At 40.3% G+C, this 17,888-nt stretch overlaps 1 protein-coding gene across 1 annotated transcript; it reads right to left on the reverse strand.

The window, feature by feature from the left end:
- Nucleotides 1-13,041: 13,041 nt before the first annotated feature.
- On the reverse strand, nt 13,042-16,811 carry LOC149290621 (ankyrin repeat and SOCS box protein 1-like). The gene is made up of 5 exons (XM_089488424.1): nt 16,706-16,811; nt 15,485-15,626; nt 15,021-15,323; nt 14,308-14,690; nt 13,042-13,217 (listed from the first exon to the last, which is right to left on the reverse strand). The coding sequence occupies exons 1-5, from the start codon at nt 16,809-16,811 to the stop codon at nt 13,042-13,044; spliced, it is 1,110 nt and encodes a 369-aa protein (XP_089344550.1).
- Nucleotides 16,812-17,888: the final 1,077 nt, after the last annotated feature.

The following is a 17,888-nucleotide window of genomic DNA, read 5'->3' on the forward strand; positions in this document are numbered from 1 at the left end:
GTGAAGGTCCTAATCTGGAGAGGAGGAGTATAAAGGATTGTGCCTTGTCCATGATTGGAACAAGTTTTTTTTTTTCCATTTTAATGGTTTGTTCCTTTTATTTTTGTGAAGGTTGGGAGGACTTGCCTTAAATTCTAAACACCACAGCCAAGAGGAGTTGTGGGAAGCCACAACGCACAAATCTTGTCCTCTTATAGACAGAGTTCTTCGTGGCATTTTTGTAACAAGCGGCAATCTCCTTTAATGTTTTCCTTTATTTCTCTAAACTAGTTTGCAAGTCGTATGCTTACGATGATCTCCACCACTCATCTTCTGTATGTGTTAAGAATATATGTTCCTACTACCAGTGATTTGTGGATACCTTTCTACATGGGTGGAGATAAGTTTGCTGCCTCTCGCTGCGCAGGGAGCATATACTGGTCTGCGCAATTCATTTTAAGGGGCTTGTTATTTTGTTTTTAAATTTATTTTTTTTTAGGTTTTTAATGAGCTAGCTCATCACAGGCAAATAGAACATTTCCAGTTCCCATTTCATTTTTTTAATGATTTTTCATTCAAAGCTTTATATGTATATTTTTTGTAAGAAAAGTGTTCTTGTGGTAACTTTCAGATTTTCCAGTTTTTTTTGTATCGAAACTTTTTTTTTGTATTGAGTTTCCCTTCAGGGGATGTTTTCATTTTTTAGGTTCATATTTTTCCTTCTCTGATCTTCCCTTACATATTCCCTGTATGTATCCAAGATACTGGGACAACGGCAGTGGACATTTCCTTTATGCATCTGGCCTGTTGAAAGGGGGACAGTGGACTTTGATTAGTTTGCTCATCTGGATTTCAGTTTCAAGCCGGGTCCCTTTAACTCACCTCATGTGACACAAGATCAGAGAGGCATTGATAAAAAGTTTGATTTTTTTATGAGACCAACCATGTACTGTATGTGAGCCTTGCTCCTGGTATTGCATGGAGGGAGCATGGTGCGCTCGGTATTGGATATAACCTCAATATAGCACTTATTATCCATGCTGAGGTCTGAGTTGTAGCTGATTGACAGCAGCATGTAACTCACACCCACTGCTTAACAGCAGATTCCTGAGACTAACCTGCTCACTGTTACTGAGAATAGTCTGTTTAACGTGTTCCCTTCCAGTCTGCTCTGCAGCCTGCACCTTGACATTGGCTGTTTCTTGTCCTGGCAGCACATTGGTATGCCGAGGAATTATAACCACGTTAGGGTTGGGAGAGGGGGTCATTAACAGTCCCTCTGTGTTTTGGGACCTTCACATTGTGCCCTTACTCTGTGTATTTATTATATATTTTCTGACCGTTTTTGCATCTACACTACAGCCTAAGACTGCGCACAGCACCACACTGGGCCATACAGCGGTTTTCTTTCCCAGGTCAATTTATCATACGCTCTCGGTCCTGGACTTTGGTTGGCCGAGGTCTGGTCTCTCGGTACTAATTCAGTGGCTCAGTCCTCCATAACTCTGCATGTTTTTGATACTCTTGTGGTGCATAGTCTGTATCTGCTCTGTTAGGTGTGTACAGAAACATTAATGTACGACACTTTCAGTACGCAACATAATTGACATGCCTGTTGCACCCCCAAAAAAACAAAAACAATAAAATGCCGTTCATTCACATCATGTTTGTTTATACTGTGATATATAATTACACGGGCATTCATCTTTTTGGTCTACTTTGTTTTGGTTTCAAAACAATTTAGCAACATATTTACAAATTAGTTAAAAAAAATCTGCCTGTACATGTATTCTAAATGTACCTTTCAGAGCATGATCAGTTAGAAAACACAATTCTGTGGGTTTTGTGTGATGCCCATCATATGCAGGATGCGTAGTTTTCTAGTGCACGGCTTGTGAGTTGCTGGACGTGCTACATATCTGTGGTGTATGTGTTTTGATTTGTCTTTTTCCTCCAGTTGGCCTCCATTCAGGTGGGATGTCTCCTGTCACCAAACACTACCCTTCCCTCACTACAAACCCCATTCCGTGTGTTCTTTATTTCCTGCACGCTTTACCTTTCTACTCATTCCATGTTTTAGACATGATTTTGTGTGCAAGGAAGAGGCAACACTCCTATTTCCGGGCATTGAATTCCCTATAAATAAGAGTATATATATATATAGTATATATATATATATAAAGATAACTATATATAGAAATATATATATATGAATTTATTTTTCTAGTTTTTACTATATACATTGGAGGCTGCATGATTCAAGCACAGATCGATCCTGTATCTTGTACCTGGTTAGGATTCTGTGCCAGGCCAGGGGGCTCAGTTCACTTTTTGTTGGCCAGACTGAGTATTATTCTGTGCTGGGGTGCATTCCCTCTGTGTGTATGTTAAAAAAAAAATATATATATATATATATATATATATATATATATATATATATATTTCATTAAGTTTTTTTAATTAGTTGATTTTTTGCAGAAAAATGTGCCTGCCAAGGATGAAGAAGGGGTGTATCCAGGTGCACAAAAGAAAGTAATGAATATGTCTGAATGTGTTGAGATTTATATTTTTGAATCCTAATTTGTCAAACACTATATTTTAGGGCTGCAGCCCTGCGGCAAACACTGTGTACTTTATGTATGAATGCCTGTTAGACGTGTTTTACACCCCTTTGTTCATCTCGCCCTCTCTGCTATTTCACTGGCCTAGCACAGACTGTACTGATCCCCCACGTTAAAGGGTCAGACATCATGCATTAACTCTCAGATTTTAGATGTTCGATATAGGTCATTCAGGCAGAATAACGTGTATAGTTTTTGATGTTTATTTTGAAACCCTGCTAAGTGGGGCAAACATATTTTGGGAGTAGTGTTTCTGACACCAAAGGGAGCCCGGTGCTGAGGTTACCCATGTGTGTTGTGTACCTGTAGTATGAACAGGGAGAGACACCTACTATAGCTGTCACAGCAGGTGTGCATGAATGAAATGGTACAGTGTTTGTTTTTCTTTTTGTTATAATGCATTTAATCATTCCCGTCATTCTAGTGTGTATAAACTCACAGGCGTTGTGACCGGACTGGATCTCTTTAAGACACTGTACACATTGCCTGCTTGTATCATCTCCCGATGCTCATTGGTAGTGGGGTGCTGTCTGTGTCTATCTATGATTGTATGTTTACTTAAGAGAGAATTCTCTCATCGCAGGCAGGGAGCGTCTTTGCCTGTTTCCATAAGTGTGGACATTCTCACCCACGCTGCCAGTGCACTGTGTTTAAATAAAAAGACATAAAAAATATGAACTTAACAGCAAAAAAGGCCCTCCAGCAACAGGCATTTTGTGTTTGGCCCTAAAATACAGGGTCAACTTTTTCATAACGATTAGAAAAAGGGATTACACATATCTGTCTGGGGTGTGGCTTTCCATATTCGGAAGATGAGACGTGTATGTACATGTATATATACATTATAAATATATATATATATATAATTAAGAATTTAAACGTAAAGCATTTGATGCAATTTTCGCCTGATCTCACTGAAGATTTGCGGTGATTATTTTATAACAACGAATCCTGAACACTTTGCATTCACCTGCTGTTTGTTGGGAACTTTTTTTTTTAGTTTTTTTTTTTTTTTTACCCATTGTTACAAAAATGTGGCATGGTATTCTTTTCTGTTCTTCTGCAGGAGGTGGGTGCATTTTTTGTTTTATTTTCATATTTGCAAGGTTTTTTTAAATCTGTGTTTTTCCACTCACTGTTTGTTCCTTTTTTTCTGTGACAAGAACGACTGATTTGAACTTTCTTAGCAGTGCAGTATTTTGTACCACATGATGGCAGTGTGTTACTCTTGTGATGTAAATAAACTGAAACGTTACCTACCCTGTGCCTGTTTCTGTAAATGATTGCTCTCTGAGGTAGAACTTTTTTACTGTTTCGGGTTCAGTATGTTTAGCATTTTTAAGGACATGGGTATAATCCAGAGCATGCCTTAAAATGTTTTGAGTTCAATAAATTGTGTCTCAAACTGTCGTGGTGAAGACATTCATTATTTCTAATGTTTTAAATCTGCAATTATATTCTAAAAGTTTCTTTGCATGTAACCTACACAATTTTATTTTTTACGTTTTCACATTTTTCCGAGCAACTCACTGGCATCGCCGTCCCTCCACAATGGAAAGAATGTACAGATACTTTGTGACTGTAAATTACAGACCTATTCACATAAGAGATGAATTACATAAAGATTTGGGTGTAGGATTCATCTATTGAAAGGACACCCCAGTCATCCGTGATGTTTAATAATTTGATATGTGTCCTCCTTAAAAATGTAAATTGTGTTAAATATATATATAGACACACATACAGTACTGTGCAGAAGAAATTTCTAAATCAAATCAATATTTAATTATCCACTTGTACATAATTTTAAGGAACTCAGCAGATGGGTTGTAGCAAACAGAGGTGTGGTTTTGGCGCGCATGTCGTCCTTGAAGACTTTAAAAGACTTTTAGAAATCTTACAAATGCGAAGGGTAGGATGCATGATGATGTGTCTTTCATCTGTGGCACTTAGTTTCCTTGGTCAACCACTGTGTCTGCCAACCTCAAAGCCCGTTTCTTTGTGCTTCTTCAAGAGTGTGGACAGAACATCTGGAAACCCCTGTCTGCCTGGGGGAGACCTTGCTCATGCAGTATAACTACCTTGTGTCTTGTTGCTGTGCTCAGTCCTGCCATGGTGTGTGACTTTTGACATTAAACGGTCTTCAGCAACCTTTTTAGTGAGATTTGTTATTTCACACCCAGGTTTATTTTTCCTACACAGCTGTTTCAGTTAAGGATTCAACCTACATATTACTTTTGCACAGAACCGTCTGTGTGTATATATACATACATACAAAAGTAATACAAAATAAAAATGGAGATCCCATATAACAATTGAGGGAGAATCAGTGCCCCTTGGTTATCTCAAGTGTGTAACTTGGAGACGTATCATTGTAGGGAAAATGTGGACATTTAGACAATACATGCCAACAGAGTGATTTACTAATTTATGACCCATACAGTCTGAAATACTAAGAGGTAATACTAGTTATTGTTACTTGCCAGCGATAAGAACCTTGGTCATGGCTACCAGTCTTTGATGATTGCAGTTATAAGTAGGTTCACTGTAACGATTATGTCTAGCTTCTTGAAATGTGGCAGGGGTTAATCAGCCTGTTTGCCAGTCTGCTGGCTCTAGATAATGTACAGCTTTACAAATAACTTCTTTGTAACATCTCTAGGTAAAAGAAAATGCTACCTGAATGCAGAATAAATAGTTTGCAGGTTCCTTTTTATGTGAATTATATATAGTGCAAATGCTATCCATGTGGAAAACACTTGTTTTTGTTTGTTTTTTATGTAAGTCCTGTATAATTCCCACAGTGGTCTGGCCCCTGGGAAAGGCAAAGGAAGGCTATCCCATGCCTGTCATTGGTGAGAATCTGGCACCTGGTTCAGTGTCCTTATTTTTGTGTTGTTGCTTCAGTCCCACTTAATCCAAGACAGGCGAGCGGTGAGATCTAAAAGGAGAATAAGCAGGGTGTGAGACAGCCTTGCATAAAGGGCTAGAAAGAAGTCTTTCTACATTCTACTGAAAGCCTAAAAACTCTTAGGTTCATTTATACTCTTGATACTCAAGAGGCACTCATGTAAAATTATCTGAGCCTGAGAAAAGTACAAGCAGAGCGGGTAGGACATAAAACATCATACAAGAAGCGTGAAAACTAAACAAACACTTGGTTCACATACAGTATTCTCTGGGGGAAAAAACTGATGATAAATGTAGCACGAACGTTAGGAGAAACAACATTTATTATTAGATAATTAGGCAACACTGTTCCTCTGTTTTTGAGATGTGGGCGATTTTATATACAGTACAGCTTTTGTGCGAAATGGCACAATACCTCACCTCGCATATGTATGAGGATTAAGTGGAACAACTATTTTTGTTTTCCTTTCACAGTATGGACCTAAATGGGATGATAAAACCCTCCTTTCACTCCTGGGCTCCTAAGATCTGTGTATATTTTATTGGAATGCTTACTATCCCTTCCAAAATCTGTTATTGAGCTGACTATAGGGGACTTGCAGTGCCTAAAACCATACAAAAATGTGTGATGAGTGACAAGGAGAACCATTAAATAAAAAAAAGAACTAATAAACAAACTGAACATTTCATTTTCAAGCTTCTTTACTACTTCTTTACTACTACATGAGTGACAATATTCAGCCAAATGCCCCTATGTGTTTCCATTCCCCCGGCTCCTTGGCATGCAGGGATGTGTTCAGCTAAACATGTCCTCTGCTTTGATTTTATTTATACATTGTAGAGTGACAGACACTGTCTCTGTTTGCCCCACTATACTGGGAGTCTATCGCTACATTATTACATTCTCCCCAAGACAGGGCTTACTAGAGACACTCTGGACAACTGGGACAACTGCTATCGTCCAATGTCTGGCACCAGTCTTCTAGCTGGAAATGTACCAACCGGACCGTTTATCTGCCTCCAAGGAAGCCTAACTGGCAAAGCGCGCCAGGTTTTGTTTGTATTCTGAGAATGTTGATTTGTATTATTTGAGCCTGAGACTAGCTTAGCGCACCGACATTTTTTCTTTTCAATGTTGATTTTAAAACAGTGCATATTTTGGTGTTAAAAATTGATTTGATATTGTATACTTTTAATAGTCAATTAAAAATCCATTGTTCTTATTATAAGCTGTCCATGTTTTCATGTGTTAGCGCTTACGCCAATCAGTCACACATTCTTGGTGGATCTAGTTTGCAATGATTAGAAGTGAAGCATTTATTCTATTACCATGGTTTACTATACATGTAGAAATAGATTTGAATACTTAATGGTTCAGTGCTGTGCAGTTTTTATTCTAGTATATGTTACAATTCTATGATTGCTCTAAACTCACAATTCTGCTCCCTCTAACTCAACTTTCAAATGTTATCTGGCTATGTGGTCTGTACAAATTGCTCATGCCTTTATCCCTAGTACGATCACTTAACTAATGAGTCCATTGAGCAATAAGTAAGCCAGGGGCACAGGTCCCTGCGCTGCCCATGCTGGCAATGTTTATTACCAGGCGTGTGCCCACTTGTTGATCATGTTCGTTTTTTTTTTTTGTGCAACATTTGCTCATTGGATGCTTGTTTCATAATATAACTGAAAATAAGATAGTTTTGTATTTAAACAGTTAAAAAATATTTAGATAAAAAAGGTCTCTGTCATTTCTGTCTACATCTAATTCTACCAATTGAGTTCAGGTCAATCCAATGTATTGAGGATCTCTGAGACCTTGCAGTAGCCAACCACAATGATTTTGTGTGTTAAAAATAAATGCTGTGGTAGCCAAATAGTTTTAATACAAGCTATCTAGTGACTTTTATTCCAGCGTGGTTTTCACTTCATAAACTAATATGAAAAATAATAGCTGGGATTAAGCAGGAAAATAGAATATCAAGTCAACTGCGTGTCTTCATCAAGCATTTGCCTTGAGAATGGAGGAAAAAAACCCCTCAAATATTTCCTATGGCTTTAAGATATCTTCACAAAACTGCGATTTACATCATATTCTACTTGCTAAGCATCTAATAATAAGAGATGTTAGAACCTATAAAAATGTTAAAACATATAAAAAATATGTGAAAATATAGCTCCCCGCTTTGTTGATTAAGCCCTCGCTTGCCACCCCAAATGAGGTGTAAAATACTTTTGCAACACCTTTAAAGCGAAATCCTTTTTTAAGCTTATCCGTGCACTTCCTCTATAGCCTTTTCCAAACTCTTCATTCACGCGTTTGCACGTGTTAATAAATTCACTGCTACAGTTAGCTATTCTGTACTTGGCAGTGACGCACACTATGTAATAAGTGAAGAGATATGGATGGCTGTAGGACCGCACCGTGCGGCGCTGATCTATGGTTATTTGACAGTAACATTGCAAAACCATGCTAAAACTGAAATCCAAGATAGGAAGAAATCCATGTTTTCATTATGCGCTTTTTTTGGGAATTACATTGTAAAATGTCCACAATACAGAACTTACCTGACACAGGTATCAAGAGATGTGACAAAAACTACTCAAATAACAAATAACTTACCACTCGTGTTCCAGACAGTACTGTAAGTCTTTTGGAAACCATTTCTTAAAAAATCATCCACATATGATTTGGGATCAACACCTGAGGTGAGGATGTCGCTTAACAATGCGATGTATGCAATTGCTAGACGTAGGGTGTCTATTTTAGACAGGCGCTTTTCATAGGGAAAGGTTGGGACTCTGAATCTTAGCTCCTCAAAGGCAGAATTGATGCTTAACATTCGCCGCCTCTCCCTGATGTTTGCTGCCTGTCTATGCACCTTTCCTGGCACATTTGGACAGCTATGACCCGGTTGGGTACTGTCTACTTCAACATCTAGGTTGGTCATGGCAAAGGGGATATTAGGGCTGAGCAGAGGTAAAGGAGGCCATGCGGACAATGATTCTGAAGAGGGGATAATGTCCAATGGGCAATGGTCCATCGCAGGCTGGGGCTGAAATGTGGTGTCCAGTTGACCCCAAAGGTGGCATTCATCGAAAGCATTGGCATCCCACACTATTTCATCCATTATATCTGAAGTAATCTGTTTGTTCAGGTTGCGTAATCCAGAACTGACAAGACCAGTCTGAGAGAATCTCCCGAATGATGGTTTTAAATACCCTTCGTCCTCTCACTGTGGCATTTGGGGTCTTTGTCATTCTATCTGAGTTAATTAAAAGATGAAACTTCTTTTAACTGGCACTTCAATGCTAATTCATTGCTTTTCTATGGCTGCTTTGAAAGAATGATCTGGGTGCTCAGAATGTAAGTGATAACCTGGAGTGTTTTTGGGTAGCGAGGAGGGGGTGTTTGTTTAATTGCTCCCAGCATGTAGACTCTGTCAGAAACATATGATGTTCTGTGTCTCAGTAATTAGGGTCACAACCTCTGCTTGCATAAAATGCATTTTATAGTGGGTACTGCCCTCTTTAGTGGTTGCTTCAGTAATTGTCAGATGAGTTCTGATGCATTTGAGTATTTAGGAAAAAAAATACTAAGAGAGGGCATGTAAAGGGATTTTGGTGGAACAGGGAAGCATGGCACTAATTTTAAACTGGTTCAAGTAATTCAGACTTTATATATTGAAACAAAATGAGTATATGTGTGCCTGGATTCTTCCCCTAAATACCTTTCCAGGCTTCCTTTGGTTTGTTCCAGCTTGTCCTCCAGGTGCCAACCGCACTGTTAAAAACCAACAGGGGCCCCAACTTGTGCTGCAGCCTTCTGAAGATCCCCATTGTATAACGGGCCTGCTGTAAAGCTTGACCCCATATTACCCTGCCTATAAATGAAGTGTTTAACTTCCATTAACCCAATTAAGTAAAGAAGCGACCTCATCAACTTCTTGCCTTTTCCTTTCAGTAACTAAAAACACACTGACACACACAGTTACACACACTGTCGCGCTCATATACATACTTACGCATATTTTGCCGACCACTTCCACGTCTCGCGTTTTTGTGTACTTCATCTTCCAAGGGAAAACTTCAGCCGAAATGGAGGAGGGGGGTAGAGTATGTAACCAGAAGCCCCACCATTTTGCCCTCAGATAACCCTGTGAGAACTTCCACCAAAATGGCAGAGGCTCTGGTGACGTTCTTTCCTGGGATTGGAGAATCAGGGAGAGGACGTCACCTAGAACTCTGCCATTTAGTGCTATGATACAATGCTGGAGCTTCTGGTGACGTTCTCTCTCCCCGTCCGTACCAACCCCCCCTTCCCCCGAGACATTCAGAAAGCATGAGGAAGAGACTGAACGCAAATGAGTGTAAGAGTGAGTGAGAGTCAGGGAGAGAGTGAGAGTAAATGTGGGTGTTGGACAACAAATTTAATTCCTGAATTTTAAATAGTCCCCGATTTTTCATCAGAAACGTATTGGCAGGAAACGGAATTCGTTGTTCAAAAACTGAAAAGTATGACCTAAAAAAATTTCAATTTAAAGACACAGACAATAATTGTGTTAATATTTTGCCTCTGGAGATATCCTAGAGAGAAACTTCAGACTCTGCTCTTTTCAATGAAAGGATATCACATCATATCCTATCACGTATAACATCCGTGCAAGAAGGAAACCTCACATCAGTAATGAGAAGGAAACAGCTCTATGTAGATGAAACATAATACGTTCCGACCCTATGCTTTCTCTAAGCAGCAGGCAAATGCCTTAGACATGTCCGTCATTTTACTTGTTGCGTACATTGGCTTTTCTAAGTTTTGGCCCATCATGAGCATGTAGAAATTCCCTTGCCAAGTAAAGAAAGATTGCATTGCTTTATATTTTTTTGCAGCGGATTTGGCAATTATGTATTTGCTTCATACCAAATATTTTTTTTATGAAAGACTCTGCAGGAAATTCCACGTCTTGATTTTTCCTACTGTCCCTTCTGTGATGGCAGCTATAGCAAAGCAGATTGAGCAGGCCCATCCAAAATATTTTCAACAAGGAAATACAGCAAAATGGTTTGGAAAAATGTATATTTATTTACTGTGTATTCATAAAAATGTAGTACTTAAAAATATAAGAATCTAAAAAAGTTGGGAAAAACCGTTGGTTTTAGTCCAAGACTGCTGTTTATCCTCAGCTTGCTAAGGGCCTTAAGGATAGTGCAGAGCAGGGGTCCCCAAATACCTGTAAGAAACTGGTCTGGACTATAGGGTGACCATATGTCCCAGAATCAGTGGCTTCAGACGCTGTTTTTTTTTTACTTGGAGGAGAGGGTCGCCGAGTGGTCACTCATGAAGTTTTCAGCAGCCACTCGGCACCCTTCAGTCACTTCCGCAAGGCCTCTTGCTCGGTCACGGTGCCGGCATTTCATGCTGAGATCAGCAGTGAAGCAGTGCGCACCGCGGCAGAGCAGGGAGACAGAGGCCTCTCGCTCCCAACGTAGGACTCCTGGACGGTAAGTGAACTTCAAAGGGGGGAGAGGGGGTAGATAGTGAGAAAGGGATAGTAAGAATATTGAAATAAAGAGTGAGAATGAGTGAGAGAATGAAAGTTTGAGTATTATAAATCATAAATATATTAATAATAGAAGTAAAATGCACAATAAATGTAATGCACTAGAATCAAACCCAAAACACCCCCCCAGCGGTCCGTGGAAAAATTGTCTTCCACAAAACCGATCCCTGGCGCCAAAAAGTTCGGGGATCGCTGGTGTAAAGGATAGAGGATTAATCCTGTTCTCCAGGTCTGTTTCTAATGTGTCAAACCACATTTTTAGTCTTCTATAGCAGACCCTTTGTACACTACACCGGTCCTGATATTATACCCCGATATTATATATCTAATTTTAAGTCATATGAGGCTTGCCTCTGAGTAACAAACATTGTGCACGATTTCCCCCAGACCTTGTTTGCTTTATTTGCACAACAAACTGACAACACTTTATATCTTTTTAGGAATGGAGTGACATTCAACTACTGTTGCATTATCTGTCGTAATGCTAGCTAGTCCCTCGATGATTGTTATAAACCCCTTCCAGGACTTTTTAATAGTCATTCCAATAAAATTACGTTCTAAACGGTGAAACAGCAATACCAATCATTAGTGCTACAAATGTTTCTAATACTTATTATAGTTATTTTTTTCCGAACTGCATGTGTAGAGTGAAACGAAGGATTAATATTCCTGAATACAGATTAATCAAACCGGTAAAAGCCTCCGCTGCCCAATGTCAGGAGCAGCTGACAGTCCTCAGCAAAGGAACAGAAGACAACTGTCACCGACAGACGCACTATTTTATTAATACAGACTGAGACATTTGTCATGTAGATATGAATTTCAGTAAAACAGCAATACATTATGTTTCTTTAGTGCTTATTGCCAGTTTACAACATTTTATTTAAATTGCACCCCTCCCCTAAATAGTCTGTAAAATGAGCGGTTTCCTTTGACATACTTAATGCACTGTGAAGGGCCATCACATCACAGGAACAGGATAGATTTTAATACAGAACTGTACTTCAGATGTCTTTATCTTTTTATATTTTAACATGTATTTCCCACTTTGGTAATACGTGGGATCAAATACTCCAATCCAGTGAGATTTTGGCTTTTTTGGCATGCCAGCCATAAAGCCATAAAGTAGTGAAGTGAGGGCGCTCAAACTATATCTTTCCAACAAACCCCTCTTTTGTGAATAGATCTCTGCCTACAGCCACTGTAGTTAAAGCGGATCTCGTCCAGGCTTTTCTTGCATGCAATAAACCCGTATCTAATGCTCATTCAATCATTCAAGATGCCACAAATACGTTGGCTAATGTGCCAGGTTATGCATAGCTACAGTATATCCTAAATGGAATACGATAAAAGTCTGAGCTATAGTATATCATAAGTGCTTTTATGATCTTTATTTAGTGCATAGTGATTAAAGACGGTAACGGCAAAATACCTGACAAAATGGTATGAGTGAAGATCTTAGACTTAGCTGGGATAGCCTGAATTGTCGTAATCAGAAGATATTTAAACATATCTGCAGACAGAACAAAGCTTTAAACTGTGGCTAGAGGGGGTTCACATAACTGCATTAAATAAAAAGCAGCAACACTTTTTAGCTATAAGTAGTAACATGGCATTAACATTTTGTAATAGAGCATGACAGAGGAGTCGCATCTTCATGTGGACTATCTGAAAGCTAAATCTATGAAGTGTGGGCACCGGTCAGTCTTTCCTAAATATAGCAATATATTGCTAGATCCTTTTCCCACTGAGCGCCTAGTTATACTGGAGCATAAAGTTACTTATGAATATCGGGCCCTTTTGCCTTAAACTGATGACATTCCATCTACTCCATTATATTCATTAATAGCCCAAGTGACTCTGTATGTTTCTTACCATGAGTTTAAAAACCCCACTTATAGAAAGTGAGAAATCCTCCTGCAGCAAAGGAAGCATGCATCCCGCGACGTGCGCCACAAGCAAATTCCCACTCACGAGATGTTTTTGAGATTCTCACGCCGTGCACGGAATAATCCGGACTCTTCGTACGCGAGAAAGCGAAGGACGCTGGGGGGAAGTGGTAGGTGGCACGCCATGGATAGTCTGTGTTTTCCAAGTGCTCTTCTCACAGTGATACGGCATAGGCTGGATAGTGTCTGCGGACTACCTACAAAAGGAGAATATCATACCGTATCAGAAATGTATAGAATCACACAAGCACAAAACAACCAAAAAAAGCAGAGCCATGGTATTGATTGTAGTTGCAGCAAGAAATAAAATATCTTTCTACGGTGTTAAATATATCGGGGGGGGGAATCTACAAAAATATATGTTGGGGCAAACAGTTGGGAACATCTCTGTAACATCAGTGCAGCCCTGGAGAAGAAATATAGAAGAGAAATCAAATCCTTACTACAGCGCTACAGAATTTGATTAAATAATAATAATGATAAATAGCCTTCAGATGACGGGCTGCTAAAAACATTCCTTTAATCTTTACTGGATGCTGTCACCACGAGTGGTATGTATATGCTAACACTTGGTACCAAATGGTATATGATGGCACCAGACCCTTGGGGTCTATTTAAGGAAGAAAACTAAATATATAAAAAATGTCCAACCAGAGACAAACTGGTGGTAACCCATATAAGTATCAAAACAACAAAAAACTATTGGAATCCGAACATCAATGATAAATATGAAAAGTATCTTTTAATAAATGTAAACAATTCTACTAATAATGATACTAATATGTAGATGCCGGCAATTAAAGGTTTAAAACCCATCTCTTGATGGGGTAGAAATCCCTTCTAATATTTAAGTAATTAATTACTGGTTAGCCCTTAAATAGTTAATTACATGTTAGGACCCCTTTGCTTGCTGGAGGGGAAGGACTGAGGTGTTGAGCTTTCTAACTCCATATAGATTACATTTGCATGTCGGTTTTTTGTTTCATCTGTCTTTATGTAGATAAATGCAACGTTTGATATAAATCTTGTAAAACTACTACTTTAGAAATGTATTTATGCGCAGCACTTTATATTACTTTATTTTAATTCTTGGTTGTGTTTTAGGGGTACAAATCAGAGTCTGCTGCACATATATTTAGGAGCGGGGGCTGGTGTCACTTTTCTAATCAGGCCTCAAGAGGAAACTGGAATTACGTTTGTAAATCTAGATAGAGCCTGAACTTACAATATATTTTATGCTCTTAGGGAAGCTCCCTTATATTCTCACATCTCAATAAACACACATACGTTTTGCTTCTCTGTAGAGTTGCAGAGCCCTGGGGTTCACATTCATTCTGGTCGGCACCTCTGTCCCCGGGTCAACACGCATCAAATTTACATTTGCTCCAAAGTCAATTAGAAGCTGCACAAATTGTTGGTCACAGCCATGACGCAAGACTGCCTCTAACAGACAAGACGGAGAGGACCTTGAGAAACTCTCCTCACACACTGCGCCCCAACTGTTATAATCGGGATTGGCACCGGCTAGGAGGAGGAGGCGGAAGCAGGATAAATTGTGATATGCCGCACTAATGTACAACGGACTGGAGGCCAGCGAGGTCAGAGGTCGAGGGGAGCACCCAGAGCTGCGGAAGGAAAGTTGGTGGTCGACGTCAACATCCGCACCATGCCTGCAAAGTACAAAAAAAGTGATAAGCACACCTGTCTCTTCAACATAAACCTCAATATGCCCCACATTGTTACAATTATAAAACATGCTTATCCTCTCTTTAGAACAAGCTTTCATTATCTCTCTTGCATACACACAAAAAGACGGTAGGATATCCTTATTCAAATCAAGGTAAACTGGCTTATTTCTAAAATACACAAATGCCAAAGCGAATACCGCTAACATTTGGTAATGTCAACCGTTTTTACAATAGATGCTAAATGTGACACAAAGGCAATCGAGCCAAATTTCCCAAAGACACTTTTGACACACGATGAATAGGAGTAGTTACCGAATCAGTTCCTGTAGTATATCGGCATGGCCTACGCGTGCAGCATGGTACACCGGGGAGCTTCGATTATGCGGACTGCCATTTGGATCAGCTCCGGCTTTCAGTAGGACTTCCACACAGTCCAGATGTCCGTTTTCTGTAGCCACATACAGAGGTGTTTGTCCTTTCACATCCACGAGCTCCAGCTGTGCCCCAAAGCGGATAAGAAGATCCACGCAGTCAGCATGGCCAGCTGTAGCTGCTATCCGCAAAGGGGAGCATGGAAGCCAACCACTGCACCACACTGCTCGCTTATCTATACATCTAAAAATAAAATGATATGCTGTACTATGAGGCAGGTGGAAGGGACATTACGGGAGTGGTAAACATGAAACAATCAAAAGAAAAGAAGGAATTAAGAGTAAAAAGTTAAAAGATATCAAATGTAAGAAGGTATGTCTGGCCGTTACTTTTCTAGGTATTACCGCAGAAACCTCTCGTCTTGTAACAATGTCTTCAGGGTATCGATGTCCCCGACGCAGGCTGCGTTGTGTAATTGTGTGTCCTGGCACTGCTCGGAAGGATCGTCACAGTATTGGTCCTGCAGCCAGGCCTTCAGATTACGTCCTGCACAGAGACAATTACAAGCAAATGAGAATTAGAAGATTTATCAAGCAGGTACTTTGACTCTTGAATACACAAAGATTATGGAAACATGGTTTTATGAGCGGAGATGGATCCTTCGTATCCGTATTGGGAAGTAAGCGGTCCAATCAGTTCTAATCTCTTAAAATCTTTACTTATCAAAAATGGTTAAAACTGAGGGTGTTAAAACGGGCAACTTGATTATGGGCAAATCATTTTTTGTATCTAATATGGTAAAAAGAGAGACTCTTACAAACCTCACATATTTCAAATGGTTAAATCCTTTATATACCAAGTAGTCCCACTGACACTCCCTCTAGTAAATATGTGCACTGGCACACATATTTACACCAACACACACACTCACCAGCATACATACACACTCACGTCAACACACACTCATGCCAATACACACACACTCACGTCAACACACACTCATGCCAATACACACACTCACATCAACACACTCATGCCAATACACACACTAGCATACATACATACATACACACACTCACTCACTAGCATACATACACACCAGTGTATGCCCCTCACTGCGGTCTGACACCAGCATGCATACACTCCCTCCCTCCACTCGCTCGTACATTTGATAGATGCACTTTTATTGTTACGTGACTCTCCCATGCTACACCGGACACACTTTTTATGAGCAAAACCCTTATGGGATCTCATAAAGAGGAGTAGACCCTTTTTTCTCAATACCGTAATATGCGTGGCCCAATAGACTTTAACCCTTCAAAATCCTCCCTTATTTAACTTTACCTCAATCTGCGTCTCTTCCTGAAGTGATGGTGTAGCAGCTGCCTTTGCTTTATAATATAATACATTCTACGCATTTACAATGACGGGCGTAATGCAGGTACCCAGTCTGTCAGGGAGGCGGGGCGGATACAGGACACGTAACATCCCTCAGAGAAGCTAATGCGTAGCTTGGATACAGTGACATGAAGCCATTGCCTGGGCCCGAGCTGTGTCATGAGGGACGCTTATTATTATTATTATAGTATCCCGCTCTCAAGGACACCGAGGACGGGCGCCTATACCCACAGGGTGGGTAACTAGAGGCGGAAAGCGCAGCTCTCCTAAATGGCCCCGGCATAAGAATTCCAAGGCGCTAATAGCCCGGGGTGGCTGCTCAGTGACAGACATCTCCAGGTGGAAGGCCGCACCACAGCATAACTTCCAGGGACCTTCGACCCCCTCTATTACCTGGCCTTGGAAAGCTACCAGCGCCTCCCCCCGTTGCTCCCGCGAGATTTTTTTCCATCAGGATTTTTCCACGAGCTGCAGGATAATCACAGTACGCGCTTCCTCGCCGATGTACCCGCCCCCATAACACCACCCGATTGGACAGTTAGCTTGTCAATCGCCCACCTGCTTCACATTTGTGGATCAATAACGCAGGCCGCGTTTCAGGAATGTGAGATTACCAAACAAATCAATATTTATTTACGCTGTAACAGTGGATTACGTTATTCCCGACACTTAAAACGTATTGCATTAGGCTAGTTCAATAATTAACAGTGTAAAGGCGTTTAAATACACACAGATCAATTTAGTCACCAAAGGCATAGCTGGCAACAGATATCGCGTGCCGCCTCCGTATTTCAGCAGCACGCCGGATGTAAGGGCGCTGGGGAGGGCTAGAACAGTAAATATTCCCCGCCCAGAATGCCTGCGGTCTGATTGGCGAATCCTGGGAACTTTCTGAAAGAGCTGACCCCCGAGACGCTTGAATTATTAACCCTATACTAGCTAGCCAACAGCGATCCTCATAGAAACCTTGACTTCTCATTATTTGAAGACACACTTAATCGAGCCACCTGCATTCAATCATAAGTATCATCCAGAATTTACCGGTAACAAAAGCACCTGCTGGATATGGTCAGACTAGCCTAGAAATGGAAGGCGTTAGCTTCAGACTGGGTGACCCTGGGGATTTGCCCCTGCGCTCTGATATTAGGGCCAACCCTAAGAGTTCCAGGTATGCTGATGACTTTAGTGACACAGGAGTTTACAAGTGACTTAAACATGTCAACCCCAAGATATATCACAATGTATTAAGAGCTGAGGTGGCCCCGCATACAATATTGTCAAAAGCGTAAGATATAAAGAACTCTCCCAACAGTAATCATTACGTAGAATCAGATCTTCCTGAAATTGGTCCAGGTTGGCTGTTCATAATGCATGGCGCTATCGTGTGATTAAAATGCGCTGTCCTGCCAA

The sequence above is a fragment of the Sceloporus occidentalis genome, unplaced genomic scaffold (assembly GCF_023333645.1).
Source record: "Sceloporus occidentalis isolate IW3139 unplaced genomic scaffold, rSceOcc1.0.p SCAF_38, whole genome shotgun sequence".
NCBI lineage: Eukaryota > Metazoa > Chordata > Lepidosauria > Squamata > Phrynosomatidae > Sceloporus > Sceloporus occidentalis.